Raw genomic sequence first — 19772 nt, 5'->3', positions numbered from 1 at the left:
ATAGACTGAAACTATGTCACATAGCCACTCCAACTGGAAGGGAAGCTAGGAAAATCTACTGTTTGGCTTGGTTGTGTCATCAGTACAGCAAAACTGGAATTCTGTCAATAAGGAAGAGGTAAATGCATATTGGGAGTGAACAACTAGCAGTATCACCATAATATACTTTATGAGTCAGAGACTCCTTGTTTCTAAATGAGTCATTTGGTTGGTTTGATTTTTGTTTGTTTTATAAAAAAGCAATAGATAATGCGTGAGACTAGGGGAACTTTTTAAAATTGTAGAATCTGAGGTCTATCCCCAAGAAATGCTGACTACAGTCAGACTTCCATTTCTGGGGTTCCCCATGTACAGATAAAATCAACCACAGATCAAAGGTATTATAAATATACAGCAGAATGGGGTAGAGTTCACCTGTAATCCCAGTCTCTCCTCAGGTTGAGACAGGAAGATTGTAAGTTAAAAACCATCTCAGGCAATTTAATGAGATCCTGTCTCAAAATGAAAAGGGCTAAGGATGTAACTCAGTGGTAAAGCACTGGATACCTGGATTCAATCCCCAGCACTGCAAAAAAATTATGTATCTATTATATATTACATATAATACATAATATATATTTTATATATATTTATACAATTTTAAAAAGTTCCCCTAATATTATATTATATATATAGAATATTATATATAGTATCATATGTACACACACACACACACACAATTATACATATTGAACATGTACAGGCTTTTTTTCCATGTCATTTTTCCCTGAACAAAACAGTATAACAATTATGTACATACTATTTGTATTGTATTAGGTTTTTAAGCAGTCTAAATATACAGGAAGATGTGTATAGGTTAGACATTTTCTTCAGTTGCATAGGGTTTTGAATACCCATCACCAATTCCTGCTTAAAGTTTGACAGAATACATAACTCTCCAATAAACATCAAGTAATCAAAGTAATCAATCACTCTGATTTTTTCTCTGGAAAACATCCCCAGTCAGTCCTCTATTCTCAGAGACTGGTTATTCTCAGGCTCCTAGTTATACTGCACTTCCCCTCACTGCCACGCTGGGAAGCATGCTGAATTCCCATTTCTTAGATACCATATCCTTGGTTTTACTGAAACATAGCTTTCTGATAAACAGCATATGGAGGCAGAGGCACATTTACCAAGGAACTGAGAAAGCTCATGGAGCCCCTAAGAGTACCGTGAATTGCTTCTAGTTGCCCAGTGAAAGAGAAAACCAGGTTGCCATAAAGAAGCATTTTAGATAAATTTTCTAAAGAGATATTAAAAAGAAAGATCTCTCCATGGTCCTAGTTTGTTATGATTTCTTTTCTCATTCTAAATAAATATTCACTTTTATTCCTAATTTTGTATTTGTAATTTTAAGTCTTTTTTTAAAGAGGGCTCCCAAAATCATATGAGTCTCAGTCTCCCAAAGACCCAGCTGCTTTTTGAGACCTTGCACATTTAAGATGCCACTTTGCTTCCTTCACACCGGATTAATGGTTTGGGATATTAATTGGAAATAATTCTCTTTCCAAATTTTGAGCACATTTCTTCATTTTCTTCCACTTTATTGGGATGCTATTGAGAAATTGATGCCATTCTAATTCTAGATCCCTTGGACTTTGTTGGAATTCTGGAATTTTGTAGGATTTCCTTTATTCCTTATACTCTGGTATTTAGTGATGCTGTAATTTGGTGTTGGGGCTTTTTTTTTCCATTGGTCTAGATACTTTATAAGCATTTTCTCTTAAAATTATACTCTTCAGTCCTGAGTGGTTTTTTTCTCTCTTATATATTTTTTTCTGTTATCTCTTTCTGAAGCTTACATTACTTAGATATTGGATCTTTGATATCTTCTATTTTAAAAAATATATATCTTATATTTCACTTCTAATAGAACTTCTAGTCTATTAAACTTTACTTTCCTACCATGATATTTTTAATTCCCAAGAGCTTCCATTGGTGGGGGAGGAGAGTACTCAATTTTCTTTTTATAGCATCCTGTTCTTATTTCACAAATATAGTATCATCTCTTTTTTATCTGAGAATTTTAGCTCTGTATTTTTTCAACATTTTAAGAGATTTTTTTTCAGTTACCTACAAAGTGTGTGGTTTCTTTCAAATACTTTTTTGGACATTGATAGACCTTTATTTAATTTATTTATTTATGTGGTGCTGAGAATCGAACCCAGTACCTCACACATGCAAATGCTCTATCACTGAACCACAACCCCAGCCCCATGTGTGTTTATTTTTAAAGTGACCTTTTCTATAATTTTTGGCTCTTCATTTCACATTGCAAGCTTTATTAAAATGTTCATGGTTGAGGATAATGTACATGGTCTATGAACTTGGCTTGTAGATTGGTGGACTTCATGTGGTGTAATTAGACACAGCAGGGTTTTAGATGGCTTATCACTAAATGTCTCTAGCAACTCTTTAATGTAATCAGTTTTCAGTAGAAAAATCCCATCTCTAGCAGTTATTCCTGTTTGAGAAAAGGCCATTAATAACTTAAATTTATTTATTATGAAATCTACTTAATAGTAGAAGATCTTGTGAGGTGTTACCTTACTATAGCAAATGTCTGAGATAATCAACTTGGGATAAGTTTATTTTGGCTCACAGATTCAGAGGTTTCATTCTGCTTGGTTGCTTTGGGCCTGTGGCAGCAAATCATGGTCAGAACAAAACTACTCTTAATAGCTAAGATGTGACAGGGGCTGGGCTTCCACAATCCTCCTCAAGGGCACACCTCCAGTAACCTAAAGACATCCCACTAGGCCCCACCTCTTAAAGGTTCCACTACCTTCAGTAGCACCAAGTTGGGGACCAAGCCTTGAACACACAGGCATTTAGGGAGCATTCCAGACCCAAACTATAGCAAAACTGAAGTTTTGTCTTAACTCTTTTTCCACTTTAATGTTACTATGAACCCAGGGTTGTTTTACCACCAAACTACATCCCCATCCCTTTTTATTCTTTATTTTAAGATAGGATCTCACTAAGTTGCTGAAGCTTGCCTTGAATTTGCCTCAGTCACATGAGTCGCTGGGATTACAGGCATGTATGTTTTCTTTCTATTGAAAAATACAAATAAAAAGCCCCAAGATTTTAAGGCAATGAGAGCTCTTTGAACACATGTACAACTAATTATTTTGCAATAACCATTTGCAAGATATTCACTACCCACTTGCAATGATGTACTTATTAATCTTGAATAAATTAGGGCCTCAGGGATACCCTTCATCATGTCAAGCTGTTTAGAAGAAAATTCAATTAAGATGGAAAAGTATAATATCACAGCATTTCTAAGAGATTATATTGGGAAAAAATACTTTCCTAATACTTCTAGAGAATGTCTTGGCAATAGAATTTAGGAAAGAATTTCTGCATTTTCTGAAGGTAAAGGTAACTCTCCAAATCTGTACCACTTCTTCCTCTGTGCATTCTGACAGGTGATCATTAATTATAGAACAGCTATATCACTGTTTATGCTGGTAAAGTTTTCAGCCTGTGAAGGGACCAGATAATATGTACTATGGGAACAATTCCATGCTCTGCTTTCAAAGACCTCTTAATTGGAAAGCATGTCATTAGTCACTAAATTTTCTACTATGGATTTTACCTTCTTGGGCATCTTCAAAGAGGACTATAAACTCTTGGAAATCCCAGCCCCTGGTCTTATTATCTCTGTTCCCCAACTGTGTACAATAAAGCCTTATGCATAACAGGCACTCAATAAATACTAAACTAAATTGACCCTATTATTCATTTTAAACTAGCCATTCCTATTTGTCCCTTGCTATTTCCTGTGTCTTTTATATCTTTTTACTTCATGTCCCCTCACTTGCTGCCTTATCTCAAATTTGATGGCATGTAACAGCCACAATAGATTTGGAAGATCTTAAGCTAGTAGGACTCTAAGTAGAATTTCTAGGGATGAAACTGTCATCACCTTACTGAATTCATAATTATTTCTCAAGTTCTCACCAAACATGTTCCTTCATTAAGCACAATTCTATTGAGATTCTTTTCTTTCCTCAGCTTACAAGCCTTAACTATAATATTTCCTTCCACTCTCTTTGATTCAAACTATCTCTTTAATCTGTCATACTATTATTTTTCTGTCTCCTCCCCCTACCTTTACCTGCCATCTTGTTTGTCTCGTACAAAGCACAATATTGTTCTAATTTCAGAATAGCTACCCTGCTAATCATGAAAACACCTTTTCAGATCTAACTCAGACTCAGGATGAAAGTCCACTCTTCTGAATATTCCTGAGACCATTTCTGCTTTGGTCTCACTGGGGTTGTTTAATATATAATGGTCTGGGTATAGTGCTTCTCAGTCATTGCCACTAGAACTGTGGACATGGAGGCTTGGCTGAGAACAGCCTGGCATAAACCAAAATACCTCTCTTCTTCTCTCCACCCCTCCCCTCCTCTCCCCTCTCCTCTCCTCTCCTCTTCTTTCCTCTCCCTCCCTGTTACTTGAATCTAAGGGTACTTTACCACTGAGCTACATCACTAGTTCTTTTTTATTCTTTGAGATAGGGTTTTGTTTTTAAGTTGAGGGGAGAGGGGCTAACCTATACACGAGTCTATGGAGGAATAGTACTAAATGATCAAAGGATTCATCTAGCTCTACAAATTATGTAAGTTAAAATTCTCAGATAAAAAAAGAGATGATACTATATTTGTGAAATAAGAACAGGATACTATAAGAAGAGAAATTTTAGAATTGAGTACTCTCCTCCCCACCAATTAAAGCTCTTGGGAATTAAAAATATGATGATAGAAAAGTAAAAGTTTAATAGAAATACTGGAAGTATTAGAAGTATTAGAAGTATCAGAAGTGAATATAAGATACATTTTTAAAAATAGACAATATCTGAGATCCAATATATAAGTAATATAAGCTTCAGAAAGAGATAACAGAGGAAATTATATAAGAGGGGAAAAAGCACTCAGGACTGAAGAATATAATCTTAAGATAGAAAATGCTTATAAAAGTAACTAGAACATTGAAAAAAAAAAGCCCCAACACCAAATAACATCAACATCATGAAATACCAGAATATGAAGAATAAAGAAAAAGAAATCCTACAAAATACATAATTTTAATATGACATTTGTCTGTCTTCCATTACTATAACAAAATAGCTGAAGCTGGGAAAGAAAATAGGTCTAAGAGTTGGGAATATAGCTCATCTGGTAGAACACTTTCCTAGCATATGCGAGGCCCTAGATTCAATTCCCAGCACCCCCAAAAGTAAAGAGGTCTATTTATCCCAAAATTCTGAAGGTTAAGTTCATGGTGCCAGCTTAGTTTTAGTCAGGACTCCAATGACAGGACAGGAAACCAGAGCATGAGAAGGGCCCAGTAACAAAACCCACTGGGCCCACACCTGAAAGTTCTCACCACTTTTCACATGGCCACACTGAGGACCAATCTCCCAATATGTGAACCCTTAAGGGACACCAAAACCCTTGGAGGACCCAAACAATATATATCCATGACATAATACATAGAAAGTGATAAAAAATCGAGGTATGTACAAGGTACAGAGGTGGGGCATATGCCAAGTCTGGAGGTCCATAGAGGACTTTCTAGAGGAGATAAAGCCTGAGTATTGGAAACTGGATGAAAGTACGTCAGGTTGACAGAAATAAAAAAAGGTAAATAAGGTGGAGGAAAGAAATGAGCAGAGGTACCCTGTAAGGTTCATGACAGGGAGAAATGGGAGTTGAAGCTAAGGAAGAGTCCTGGACATATACAATGCAAAGGGATGTGGGCTGCCTCCTGTGGTGGTTAGACAATGGAATATTTTACATTCTATAGTAGTAAATTCACATTGTAGATGATCACTCGGGGACATTAAGACCAGAGGCATCATAGTAGTTCAGGCAAAAGACAGGAGAGCCTAAATTAGATAATTGTTGTAGAAATAAAAAGGAAAAAGAGAATACTAGAGTATTTGGAGAAATTAAATAAGCAGAATTTTGCGTGTATGGGGAACTGGGACCCTGTGGGGAATAGTGAGGGAAGAAGAGGAGACCAGGATGATTCTCAGGAGTGTGGTTTTATGTGATGTTAAGCCATCCTGAGTTTGGAATATGGGAAGAGAAGCCAATTAATGGGGAAGGAAGATGGTGAGTTCAGTTTTGGCCCTGTTGACTTTGAAGGGTCTAAGAAACATCTATGTGTTTGTGTCTGTCTATAAGCAGGTAGTTGGATATATAAGTTTGAAAATTAGGGATGAAGTCAGGTCTAGAGATACAGTTATGGGAGACACTGGTGGGCAAGTGGTACTTAATCTATGGCTATGAGTTCTTGCATGGAAAAGAGGAAATGGAAGATAATGCACATGATAAGAAGGATTGTTGGGTAAAGTATCAGGCCTAGCTAGCACCCACCTTATTTACTAATGTAAGTGCTAAACAAGTTCACTGATAATAGATGTAAAAGGAAGGAAAAGAGAGAGGGGAAGAAAGGGGGAAAAGGAGGGGAGGAGGAAGGAAGGAGTGAATATGACTGAACTCTTTTCTAAGAATTGAAGAAGGCAGAGAGCCTCATCCTTAGAGATATGTTTCTCAATGGCCTGGCATCTTAGGAATTTTACTCAAGGACTTCGGAGAGATCTTTGATTATCATTGCTCTTAAGTCTCCAGAAAAAGAATTCTAAACTAAATGTATCTTTGGCTAAGCCAAGTGGGAGAAACTGTTAATTACTAAAAAATATATAACTTTTTCTGATTGTTTGAAAAACAAGCAACTGGTCAGTCTCCAAGAAAGGAAACCCTTTTCACTCTAATGTACACACTACTGACATGTCAACTGCAATGCAGTGTGGTAGGTGATATCTATAACCTGCACTTGACTCTCCCCTCGTCACAGCTGAACTTGCTCTAATTCCTACACTTCATTTTTGTGATATATTAATAAGGGGATTTTAGAACTAGAAAGGGCCATGGAAATTTCTTCTTCCAAACTACCCATTTTAAAAAATAATAATTATGCTGCAAAGGTTGTGTCTCACTAAAGATCAAAAAGAGTTCACAATAGAACTTGGGCTAGAAACCAGATCTTACTACCAGAAGGCAGTGTTCTTTTTAGATGATGACAAACAATGGAATTTAGCCCAGCTTTGTTTTTCAGTCCATAATTTAGGATTCCAATAAGATTGCTTAATTTTCACCAGTTTCAAAGCAGCAAGGAATGGCCCAGATCAAGCACCACCCTCTTTAGGAGACCTTCAGATTCTCCTATGAGTTATGCATTCTATTCTGTGTGCCCAAGGATTGCTATAAGTAAATCTCACGACATTCATTCTCTGACAATTATACAGTTCTCTACCAAATCTTTTGAAAAACTTTTTTTTTTTTAATACCAGGAACTGAACTCAGTGGTACTTCACCACTGAGCCATAACCCTAGCCATTTTTATTTTTTATTTTGAGACAAGGTCTCCATAAGTTGCTTAGGGTCTTGCTAATTTGCTGAGGCTGGCCTTGAACTTCCAATCCTCCTGCCTCAGCCTTCCAGTTCACTGAGATTGCAGATGTGCACTACTGAGCCCGGTTTTATAAACTTCTTGAGCGTAGGGTTACTTCTTATTCATTTTATTATTTTCTTACAACCAGTAATAATCAGGTATTTAATTAGAGAGAGAAAGAGAACAGGACTGAGGCTATCCTGTACTTAGATAACAACTGTTGCTCATGGTAATTTTATTCCATATCATAGTGAAGTCATGCCCAAGCAAGGTTCAACCTTTTATTCTGGTCTTAGTCCTTCTGTGTTGTTCCTAAGAACCACCTACAGAGAAAATGGAAATGATGGTAGTAGCCATCTCATTTTAAAGACCTACTTAAGCTACTGAACAGGGCTATCTATGCCTTAGATGAAGTTCAAGACCATGACCACAGTCACATCATCCTCTGAGCAAGAGAAAACTTTCAACACTAAACTTAGGCTTCCCCTGCATTCTGTTACTAAGCAGCTAGTAGAACAGGAAAAGGTATTCACCTTACTATTTTCAAGGTAACAAAAAGCTGAGTCAGGTGAGGTTGGCTGTGTTCCAAAGTAAACTCGAACAGAAACCATCTGAGTGTTCCTGCTAGAAAGGACAGACTTGGAAAGTATAAAAACCATACTCTGCAGCAAAGTAATATGCTGTGATTGCCACATAATCTGCTTTAGCACTAACCAACACATATCCCATTCCTACTAAAAAGCCACTGCCCCCTCCAGGATTAGGTGATGTCAAATAGTCATTTTTTACCCTCCTGAGGTCAGTGACTAAAAAGCAAAGGACAGTAGTCTAACTTAAACAAGTATACTTCCCTGCGGAGAGAATTCCAGGTTTCTTCCCCATAAACACCAGGACTAGGTACAGAGCACTAGATTTGGAAAAGAAATTCCCACTTACAAAACACTCTGGTCAGCTGTTAGATATTTTCAGTTAATCCTTACAAGATCCCCTGAAGGTAGGTATTAATGTCCCTGTTTTAGAAAAACAAGTATGAGATTCAAGGAGGTTAGGGAACCAAGATTTTATCAGCAGAAATGACAAAACTAGAATTAAATTTAGGTCCAACACTCCATGGATTGATATTCTATTATATGACTATATTTCCCCTTAAAGGAAAATTTAGGAACCCAGTTTCCTTTAGGAAAATCTAGGAAACAGAATGCACCTGTACTAAAATAATACCTGACTTCACTCTTTTCTAACTCAGCCTTCCATGGGTCCAGGTGTGAACTAGTTTATATCTTTCTCCAGAGATTCTTAGGCACATGAGACCATAAGATCTGATAGATTTGACTTTTAAGTATACTCTTTTGGTCAGTCCTAATCCAACACAATTTTAAGACATAACATATGGGTGGGCCCATGGAGGATGATACAAGGTTTTTCTTAGTAAGGAAAACGAAGTGTTACATAAAGAAAATAGGTAATATTATCTACCCAACTCTACCGCAATTGTCTCTCAGCCTTTATATATGTTATTTCCTCTTCCTGACACTCCACCCACACTGCCTAACTACACTTGCTTGTTTTTCAAGGAAGCTTTCATGACACCTTCCTGTAATCTTTGTCCTAGTTCTCCCAACTGAATAGGAACCCTCTGTTTTCATAACATTCAACAGACTCTACTAAAGTATTCATTATATATGTCATAATAGTGTGTTAATTTAAGCAGGTTAAAGACAAGTTCCTTTTTTGAAGATTCATGAAAACTACTTTCAAGAGTAGAAGGGTAGATAAGGTGCCAATATAATTCACTGAGTTGGGGGGTAGAAGATAAAAGAACAGTCTTTCAACAAATGGGTGGGAAACTTGATATTCATCAGTAAAAGAATGAAGTTTAATCCCTACCTCACATTGTATATAAAAGTTCATTCAAAAATGCATCATTGACATAAATAAGAGAGCTAGGGCTGAGATTGTAGCTCAGTGGTAGAGTGCTTGCCTCGCATGCCTGAGGCACTGGGTTCAATCCTCAGCACCACCTAAAAATAAATAAATAAAATAAAGATACTGTGTCATCTTCAACAAATGGTGCTGGGAAAACCGGAAATCCATATGCAACAAAATGAAACTGAATCCCTTTCTCTCGCCATGCACAAAAGTTAACTCAAAAAGGATCAAGGAGCTTGATATCATCAAATCAGAGACACGGTGTCTGATAGAAGAAAAAGTTGGCTACGATCTACATACTGTGGGGTCGGGCTCCAAATTCCTCAATAGGACACCCATAGCACAAGAGTTAATAACTAGAATCAACAAATGGGACTTACTCAAACTAAAAAGTTTTTTCTCAGCAAAAGAAACAATAAGAGAGGTAAATAGGGAGCCTACATCCTGGGAACAAATCTTTACTCCTCACACTTCAGATAGAGCCCTAATATCCAGAGTATACAAAGAACTCAAAAAATTAGACAATAAGAAAACAAATAACCCAATCAACAAATGGGCCAAGGACCTGAACAGACACTTCTCAGAGGAGGACATACAATCAATCAACAAGTACATGGAAAAATGCTCACCATCTCTAGCAATCAGAGAAATGCAAATCAAAACCACCCTAAGATACCATCTCACTCCAGTAAGATTGGCAGCCATTATGAAGTCAAACAACAACAAGTGCTGGCGAGGATGTGGGGGAAAGGGTACACTTGTACATTGCTGGTGGGACTTCAAATTGGTGCAGCCAATTTGGAAAGCAGTATGGAGATTTCTTGGAAAGCTGGGAATGGAGCCACCATTTGACCCAGCTATTCCCCTTCTCGGTCTATTCCCTAAAGACCTAAAAAGAGCATGCTACAGGGACACTGCTACATCGATGTTCATAGCAGCACAATTCACAATAGCAAGACTGTGGAACCAACCCAGATGCCCTTCAATAGACAAATGGATTAAAAAAATGTGGCATTTATACACAATGGAGTATTACTCTGCATTAAAAAATGACAAAATCATAGAATTTGCAGGGAAATGGATGGCATTAGAGCAGATTATGCTAAGTGAAGCTAGCCAATCCCTAAAAAACAAATGCCAAATGTCTTCTTTGATATAAGGAGAGTAACTAAGAACAGAGTAGGGAGGAAGAGCATGAGAAGGAGATTAACATTAAACAGGGATGAGAGGTGGGAGGGAAAGGGAGAGAGAAGGGAAATTGCATGGAAATGGAAGGAGACCCTCAGGGTTATACAAAATTACATACAAGAGGAAGTGGGGGGAAAGGGAAAAAAAACAAGGGGGAGAAATGAATTACAGTAGATGGGGTAGAGAGAGAGGAGGGGAGGGGAGGGGAGGGGGGATAGTAGAGGATAGGAAAGGCAGCAGAATACAACAGACACTAGTATGGCAACATGTAAATCAGTGGATGTGTAACCGATGTGATTCTGCAATCTGTATATGGGGTAAAAATGGGAGTTCATAACCCACTTGACTCAAAGTGTGAAATATGATATATCAAGAACTATGTAATGTTTTGAACAACCAACAATAAAAATTAAAAAAAAATAAAAACACAAGAGACTCTCTTCAGCTTTAAGGACATACATAAAATGAAAATGAAGATATTCTATACAAACAGAAACCAAAAGAAAGCAGGGTAGCTATAGTTACATCAGACAAAATAGACATTAAGTAAAAAACAAAAAAAAAAAACTATAAAAAGTGACAAAGAAAGGCATCATATAATGATAAATGGGTTAATTCATCAAGATAATATATTAATTATAAATAAGTATGCATACAATATTGGAGCACCTAAAAATATAAAGCAAATAATAATAGATATAATAGTGAAAAAAGACAGTGATATAATAACACGGGACTTCAATACCCCACATTCAATAATGGATGAATTATTCATACAGATAAGCAATAAAGAAGCACTGGACTTGAACTACACTTTAGACCAAATGGACCTAACACAGAAATTCCATTAACAGTAGAACACACATTCTTCTCAAGTACACAAGGAACATTCTCCAAAATAGTTAGCTCTCTTTATCTATGGGTTCTGTATTAGTGAATTCATTGAATTATGGGTCAACAACCTTTGGAAAAAAATTGTGTTTGTACTGAACATGTAGATTTTTTTCTCTTGTCAGTACTCCCAATACAGTAATAACAACTATTTACTCAACATTTACATTATGTTAGGTATTACAGGCATTCTAGAGATGATTTAAACTATTCAGGAGGATGTGTATAGGTTACTATGCCATTTTATATAAGGGACTTGAACATCACATATTTTGCTATATGCAGGGGGTGCAAAGGCACGATTATAAAATATACTAATGGATAGCCTTTGTGTTGAAAAATGATAAAATTATAGACTTATTCAAATGGCTAGGAAGGGATGAAGAGCACTGGAAATGGCAAATATATGATTAAATATGAAAGAATATACAGACATCCTCTGACTTAACAAAGGCTCAGTTTAGGATTTTTCAAATTTATAATGGTGTGAAAGTTATATGCACTCAGTAGAAACCACATTTCAAATTCTGAATTTTGATGCTTTTCCTGGATAGTGTTATGTGGTGATGCTGCAGCAGCAAGCCACAACCAGCCAGCCACAAAATCCTGGGGTCACCAACCAATATCCATACTCTGAATGTGCTGTGTTCAATAAATTTCAAGAGATATGCAACATTTTCTTACAAAATAGGCTGTGTTAGGTGACTTTGCCAACTGTAGACTAATGTAATTGTTCTGAATGTGTTTAAAGGAGGCTACATCACAGATTGTTTAGTAGCTTACATGCATTAAATGCATTTTGAACTTACAATTTTTCATTTGTGAGGTTTTTTTGGGTACGTAACTCAATTGTAAGTCCAGGAGCATTTGTATATTCATTCTTTGAAAAATACAAAATTATTTACAGCAATAATTGCAACACTGTTGGACTGTATATGTGTGTAAGAAACTCCCTTTTCATTGGAATAGTTTACTTTAATGGTTCACATAATGATTCGTGTGTGTCTTTGTGTGTGTTTGTGTGTGTGTGTGTTTATATTTATGGTATAATTAGTTCATCACATATATGTATGTATGTGTGTGTAAGAATATATATAGGCATGAAGGGAGGGTAGAAAATGAAGCCATGCTGGAACAAAGTTGCAATTTTTTATCAAAATTTAGTATTAAATAGAGTATAATATAATAAAGATTTTTACTATAATCCCTGGAACAAGCACTAGAAAAAAATTAAATATCGCCCCAAAAAGAGGAATTTAATGGCATGTTATTATTAAATTATTTATATATTAACTCTCAAAAGACAGCAAGAAATGAGGAACAGAGGAATAAGAAATTAAATTCTAGACATTGTAACATCAGGAAAAAAACAATGAGAGACATAGAAAATAAAATGACAGATGTGATATAACCACATCAATAATTACATTAAATATGAACGGGCTACAAAAAAAAGACAGAGATTGTCAACCAAACCATGCAAATTCTCAAAAAAAATTCTCCCTTTTATCTGTGTACATTTTTGAAGAATACTAGATAAATATTAATGGAGGTAAATCAAAAAAGGAAAATAAATGACATCCAAGAAACAAGAGAGCCAAAATAGGAACAAAGCAAAGAGAATGTGAAAGATGGTGCTGGATGCTCTAGAATAGTAATCAGCTCAGTTCTGGAGAACTCTGTCTCTAGGAATAAAACAGAGCTGATAATGTCTAAAACTTTATGTGGCAGACATTTGATAGATCTGTTAGTTCTATGGATAAACAAAGTGAAAAGGATGTGGGAAACTAAACAAATAAAAAACAAGGCAACTATTAACTCTGGAAAATAAAAGGTAAAGAAAACAACCCTTGATATGCTAATTGGTTAAGCAGCCATTCATTTCATGATCACTTACTGAGTGCTCACTGTTGCCTGGCCATGTTGTAGGCACTGGTCTGACAGCAATAACAAAATAGATCAAACTCCTTCTAAGTGACTTACATTTTAATAAATGGACACAGATGCTTGAAAAGGAACCTGTCTGTAATATAAGTGATTCATAGGTTAAGGAAAATCTGCAAGTATATATGGATTGAAAAGTGGGACATACCTGCTATTTTCCACAGAATAGCCAGGGAATAAAGTGACACTTGAACTAAAACCCATGTAAAATGAAGGAGAACCACTGGTAGAATACCATTTTAGAAAGAACAGAGGGATGAAGGGTGGCAGAAGATAGCTGGGCATGATCAAAAAGTTAACCCAGGGCCTTCCTGGCCCTGATAAGGACTTTGGATTTACAGAGCCATATTAATGAAACTAATGATTGAAATAACATGTATGTTGTAACCAGAATGAAAATAAAAGGATAAAAAAGAGGGAGGAAGTTGTAGGAGAGTACTAGGAAATTGGTAGATAATACCTAGCAGTGATAAATTACTAGATTGCAACATGCACACAGTAGCAAGATCTATGGATGTAAAACCAGAAGAACCTGCTGAAAAAGTTGAAAGTGGCTTCACTAGAGAGGCAAGGAGGGATGGAGCATGAAACTGCTACTTGTCATCTAAGTTTCTCATAATACTTGATATTTTTAAAATTATATGCATCTTTTTAATTGTGAAAGAGCTTAATATCAGGGCAGGGGAGATCCCTTAATTGTCAATGTGGAAGATGTGAAAAGATCCTGAAAATCTAGTGGGTGATAAAGGATGGGCCAACAGCTAGGGCTGGAATGGTTATTGTGTTAGCTTTCTGGTGCTGAGACAAAGACATCTAAAATAATCAACTTAATGGAGAAAAGATTTATTTTGGCTCCCCGATTCAGAGGTTCTAGCTCATGGTTGGTTAGCTTGTTGCTTTTGAACCTATAGGAAAACAGTACATCACTGCAGAGAACACAGAGTATAGCGAAGCTGCTCACAGCATGACAGCAAAGAGGAGGAAGAGGCTGGGATCCCAATATCCCCCTATAGTGCACTCCCAGAACAACCTAACTTCGTCCCACTAAGCCCCACCTCCTGAAGGTTCCACCACTTCCCAATGGTGCCAAGTTGGTGACCAAGCCTTCTGCTCATTGGACTTTGTAGGATATTCCAGATGCAAAGTATAAAAGCTGTGTAGATGATGGGTACTTTATGTTCCTAGGGAATCTTTTTTTCCGTCGGTCTTGGCCTACCATCTACTCCTATAACATAATACCACAAACTGGATAATGCAGAACTTTATTTCTTATAGTTCTGGAGGCTAAGAAGTCTAAAGATCAAGGCCCCAGCATATAGTGTCTGGTGAAGGCTGCATTCTCACATGGCAGAATGGCAAAAAGAGGGACCAACCCCATTCATCAAAATCCTTTACAAGCATACCTAATCCCGTTCATGATGGAGGAACCATCATTGCCTAATCACCTCTTAAAAGCCCCAACTCTTAATATTACCATGCTGGCAAACACCTGAATTTTGGAGGGCACACTTTCAAACTATAGTAGTCACCAAAACTGTTATTTTCCTCTTACATTACATATTTTTTATGCCCCAGGGAAAAATAAACATTTTTCTTCTTAATAAATTCTAGTTAACACTCCTAATTTCTATCCTATAGTCTCATGCTACTGTAAAAGAGATAAAAGCAAATCATGCCTGAAGTCTTTTTTAGAATGAGGTGATGTTTATATAATTACTTTGATGTATATAAATTTGAATCATATTGACCATAATCTTCATATGCCCAAAGTCTTGTTTTCCAAATTATTTTCAAATTAGATGAAAAATGGCATTGTGATGCCATATACATATCTAATTGAGATTTTTCATCAATTTGTATTATTTTATGAATCATCTATTCATGTCTTTTGTTCATTCATCTTTTTTATTAATTTGTAAAAGCTCTCTAGTACAATAGCCATAGAGCTGTTACAAACCATATATACCTTATACCTGCTACTAATAACATATAGCTGCTACAAACTTTTTTAAACTGTCTTTTTGATACATAAAATGCTTATACAGCTGAATTTTTCTTTTTTACTTCCCTCCTTTGTTTATACTTAGAAAGATTTCTGTACCCTGAGACCAATGAATATTTACCCATCCCCCACTGCAGTTTTTACAACCTTAGGGTTAGTAATGATCTCTTCATCACATAACTTACCTTATGAACAAGACTTCAGTGACAGAACATAAAAGCTTATTTGATAAGAAACAGCTGACCCTTCTTGATGTGGCTCATGATTTGGACTCCTTAGGCATGTAATTTATTTCTTACCAAAATATACATTTATATGTCTTCTTGAATGATCACTAACAGCTGTTCCTAATCTTTTAGGTGTCCTAGAACACTGATGGCAAACTTCAAGGGCCATGCTCTCCCAGGGAGCTTCTTCCTGATAGTTGGACTGTGGTGGTCAGTGAAGTACCCACTGAAGTACTTTCACCAGAAGGGGAAGAACAGCAGGCTCAACCATTATTACCAGCGTCTAGAGGTCATCGAGGCTGCAGTCAGGATTCTGTTTTCAGTCATTGGTAAGAGCAGGGTCATTTGGTCTGGGGAATCTTCACATCATACCAGAACCTTTAATCCATTTTCTGGGCTCTGTGAAATAGATGTTTCACTGGCAGAGACAATACAACAAGGATTTTCAAATAGCCACTAGGTTGTTTTATCATAATACCTACTGGGTATATTGTTAACAGAGTCTTAACATTGTATATAGACTATGAAAAACTACCAAATAAACTATACTCTTTGTCCTAAAAGGACACTGGTTTAGGAGGTTGTTGAAGCAAAACACATACTGTATGAAAAAGATATAAAAAAAATAGCCAAGAACTACATTAAAGCAGAGTAAACTTACGTACATGAACTAAAAAGTACTAAATGGAGTTTACAGTTAGTTTAGGAAAAATCATTTTTCCTCATTTGTCTTTCCCTCTAGAATATCAGGGTAGTTAACTACCATCTGGCCGGCATGCCTTCCCTCCTCAAATCTCAAGCAACTATAGAGGGGGGGAAGTTTGCACAGGGAGGGGGGGGGGCTAGTAAGGTAAACAGTGGAAAAGACTGAAAAAAGCCAACAAGGAATGAGCACTGACCACAGTAAGGGTTCCTCCTCAGAATCAGCCCTGCACTGCATTAAGTTAATTAAGGCTCTTATTCTGCAATTGTGCTTGGCCACTTGCCATCCTTGGCCTAGTTTTCCAGGAGGGAATGAAGCAAAGACAATAACTTCCCTTGGAGTAGGCAAAGCTCACCCAGCTTTGTTTGCTTACCTAGCTGAGATTTCCTGTTCTCAGTTCAGACATCAGAGATCTTTCTGGAGTTGAGAAATGACTGGGACCGTAATGATTTACATAGAAGAGATAGCCTCAATTTTGCCTAAATAAAGCTAGAAAAACTGTATTTGGCATCTCAGCTGGGTGAAAGTGACACTTGTTCAACAGCTATCTCTTGAGTTCTTACCATGTGTGAATGTTAGGAACACAATAAGGAACCATATTCCACTCACAAGGCTTCTATTCTGCTGTCACTGCTACCTCACATAGGTCATTTTCACCAACTTCCTGAACAGTTATAAATTAGTTCAGAAAGGGACTGTTTTGGGGAACAGCATCCAGAAATGTTGTGATGGAAGACTCCCAGACTTCCTCAAGAACATTTTGAGTATAAGACAAATCTTCTAAGAGGTAGTAAAAGTACATGGGACAGACAGGTACTGAGAGCTGTGCTGGGTTACAGCTGCAAAAACTTCTGGCCCTGCTTACTTCTTGGATACAGTATGGCAACAAACAAACAAACAAAAACTGTAGCACCTTCATCTGCAGGTTACAGAGCTTGCTTGGTGCTGATATGGGAGCTGCTGTCCTCCCTTAGGTTTGTACAGGGATCTTCATCACAGTGTGTCTTTGCTCAGAGTCTAGTTCAGCCTGATTCTTTGGGGATACCTTTCACTGCTGACTTGGCAGAGCCCAAAGATTAGTGATCAGCTACATTCTCACTTAAGTGGTCTGGCCTTGTGTTCACCTTGGCTTGGAACAAATACACTGGAGGCCTGTGTATGGATGCATTTCTATTGCTTATCCTTCCAGACCCACAACTCCCAAAAAGGAGAAACAAAGGCCAGTTACCCACACAGATTACTTGGCCAATCTTATTTTATGATGAAGGAGCTACATCCAAGGCAGCAAAGCATAGGCAACCCTCACCCACATCTAGACTTGGTTCATGCTTATTATGGTTTGGATATGAGGTGTCCCCCAAAGGCTCCTGGGTGAAATGCAAGAAAGTTCAGAGAAGAAATGATTGGGTTGTGAGAGCCTTAACCCAATCATTGAATTAATTCCCTGATGGGATTATCTGGTGACTGGAGGAGGTGGGCATTGGGGGCATGGCTTGGAGTATATATTTTATATCTGGAGAGTGAAGTCTGCTTCTCTGCTTTCTGATTATCATGGGAGCTGGTTCCCTCTGCCACACTCTTCCAACCATGATGTCCAGCCTCACCTCATCCCACAAGGAATGCAGCCTACTGTCTGTAAAGATTGAGACCTCTGAAACAGTGAGCCCCTACATAAGCTTTTCTTCCTCTACAGTTGTTCGTGTCAGGTCTTTCAACCACAGAAGTGAAAAAGATAACCATCACAGAAATTGGTAACAGGAGTGGAGTTCTTGCTGTGCCTAACCTAATCGTGGTTCAGAAGCTTTTTGGAATTTGTGGGTGGAATTTTGAGATGTTTAGCAGTGCAAGATGGAAATGTTTTAAACTGTTGTAAACAAAGATTAATGACCAATTCTAGTGGGAGCTCAGAAGACCAGAATGCCAATAGGAGGGTGGACAGTGAAGACAGGGCTCAAAAGGGTTTAGAAGAAAAGGAGGACACTATCGGTAATTGGACTAGAGGCTATCCCTGTACTGTTCTGGCTGAGAAGTTGTCTGCATATTGTATGTCCTGAGACTTTCTTTGAGGCTGATTTTAAAAGTGATGGAGTTCTTAATCTAGCAGAAGAAACGTCTAGGCGACACAGCATTCAGGAAGTCTCATGGGTGTTACTGGCAGCTTTTAGCCAAGTTTATTATGATATTCAGGAGTAGAAATGTTTGAAGAACTTGAAAGGCAGGAGTAAACTGGGGCTAAGGAAGTTGCAATTGTTATAAGACTTTACTGACACTAAAGAAATGCTGAAGACTATCCAGAGGCAATAAGAAAGATGGCTTGAGGGCATCTCAGGAGCTGGCAAGCCCACACCCACCTCAAACTCACTGAAATAAAAGTAAAAATTCTCTTGAGATCAGTAGGACACCCTTCTTGCACAAGGGGGCCTAGGAAGTTTTTTCTATATGCTCAGCAACGCAGACATTCATATGCTGCTTCAGCAAGGGTCCCTGCAGACTTGGCTACTGCTCAAGATGGCGACAGTCTTGGTGTCAACCATGTGGTGCTGGTTCTGCAGGAATTCAGAATGTTGGAGTTAGGGAGTCATGGAGGCTTCCACCAAGATTTCAAAGGAAGGTCTTGGAAACCAGGCAAAGTGCAGCAGGGTCAGAGTCCCTGTGGGCATGCCCTGAGAAGATAAGGTGTGGAGATTTGAGGAGGAAGCCAAAGCCGCAGTGGAGACCCCCAAGATTAAGAAATGCCAGTAACATGGGACATCATCCTAGAAAAGCTGCAGGAATTGAGCAGAGACAAGCCAACACAAAGGCCACTTGGGCTGCAACCAACAAGGCCACAGGGGTGTAGCTACACAAGACCTTTGGAGAGGACATTATGCCATGTGCTCCAGATGCTGGACACATAACTATAGGCGCTGTTTGCCCAGCTGGATTTCAGTCTTGCTTTGGTCCCATTACTTTTTTTCTATGCCCCTATTTTTGTAAATGGAAATGTATACTCAGTATCTTTATACAATGGATACCTGTGAATTACTTCTAACTTTAGAAGCTCACAATGCCAGACTGCCTTGAGCCTCAGAGAAGACTCTGGACTTGAACTTTGAGCAATCTTGGAACTGTTGAGACTATAAGGACTCTTGGGAATGGACTAAACATAATTTGCATTGTCTTATGAATGTGAGCTTTTAGAGGCCAGAGGTGGAATGTTATGGTTTGGATATGAGAAGTCCCCCCCAAAGCTTATACATGAGACAATGCAAGAAAGTTCAAAGAAGAAATGATTGGGTCATGACAGCATTAACCCAATCAGTGAATTAATCTTCCTGATGAGATTAACTGAAGTGGTAGGGTGCTGGAGGAGGTGGGAATTGGGGTGGTGACT

General features: G+C 37.7%; 1 protein-coding gene across 1 annotated transcript in view; it reads left to right on the top strand.

Annotated features, from left to right (window-relative positions):
* Tmem45b (transmembrane protein 45B) overlaps positions 1 to 19772 on the top strand; it is a 28639-nt gene that overhangs the window by 4386 nt on the left and 4481 nt on the right. The window contains exon 2 of the mRNA XM_046432625.2: positions 15829 to 16025. Coding sequence (XP_046288581.1) covers positions 15845 to 16025 — 181 coding nt within the window. The 5' untranslated portion in view covers positions 15829 to 15844. The remainder of the gene's footprint in view (positions 1 to 15828; positions 16026 to 19772) is intronic.

This window comes from Marmota monax, unplaced genomic scaffold (assembly GCF_021218885.2).
Source record: "Marmota monax isolate L192 unplaced genomic scaffold, Marmota_monax_Labrador192_F-V1.1 WCK01_AAM20220418_F8-fsc00062, whole genome shotgun sequence".
Lineage (NCBI taxonomy): Eukaryota > Metazoa > Chordata > Mammalia > Rodentia > Sciuridae > Marmota > Marmota monax.
The sequence above is the reverse complement of the archived record's forward strand: the minus strand, read 5'-3'. Positions and strand labels throughout refer to the sequence as shown.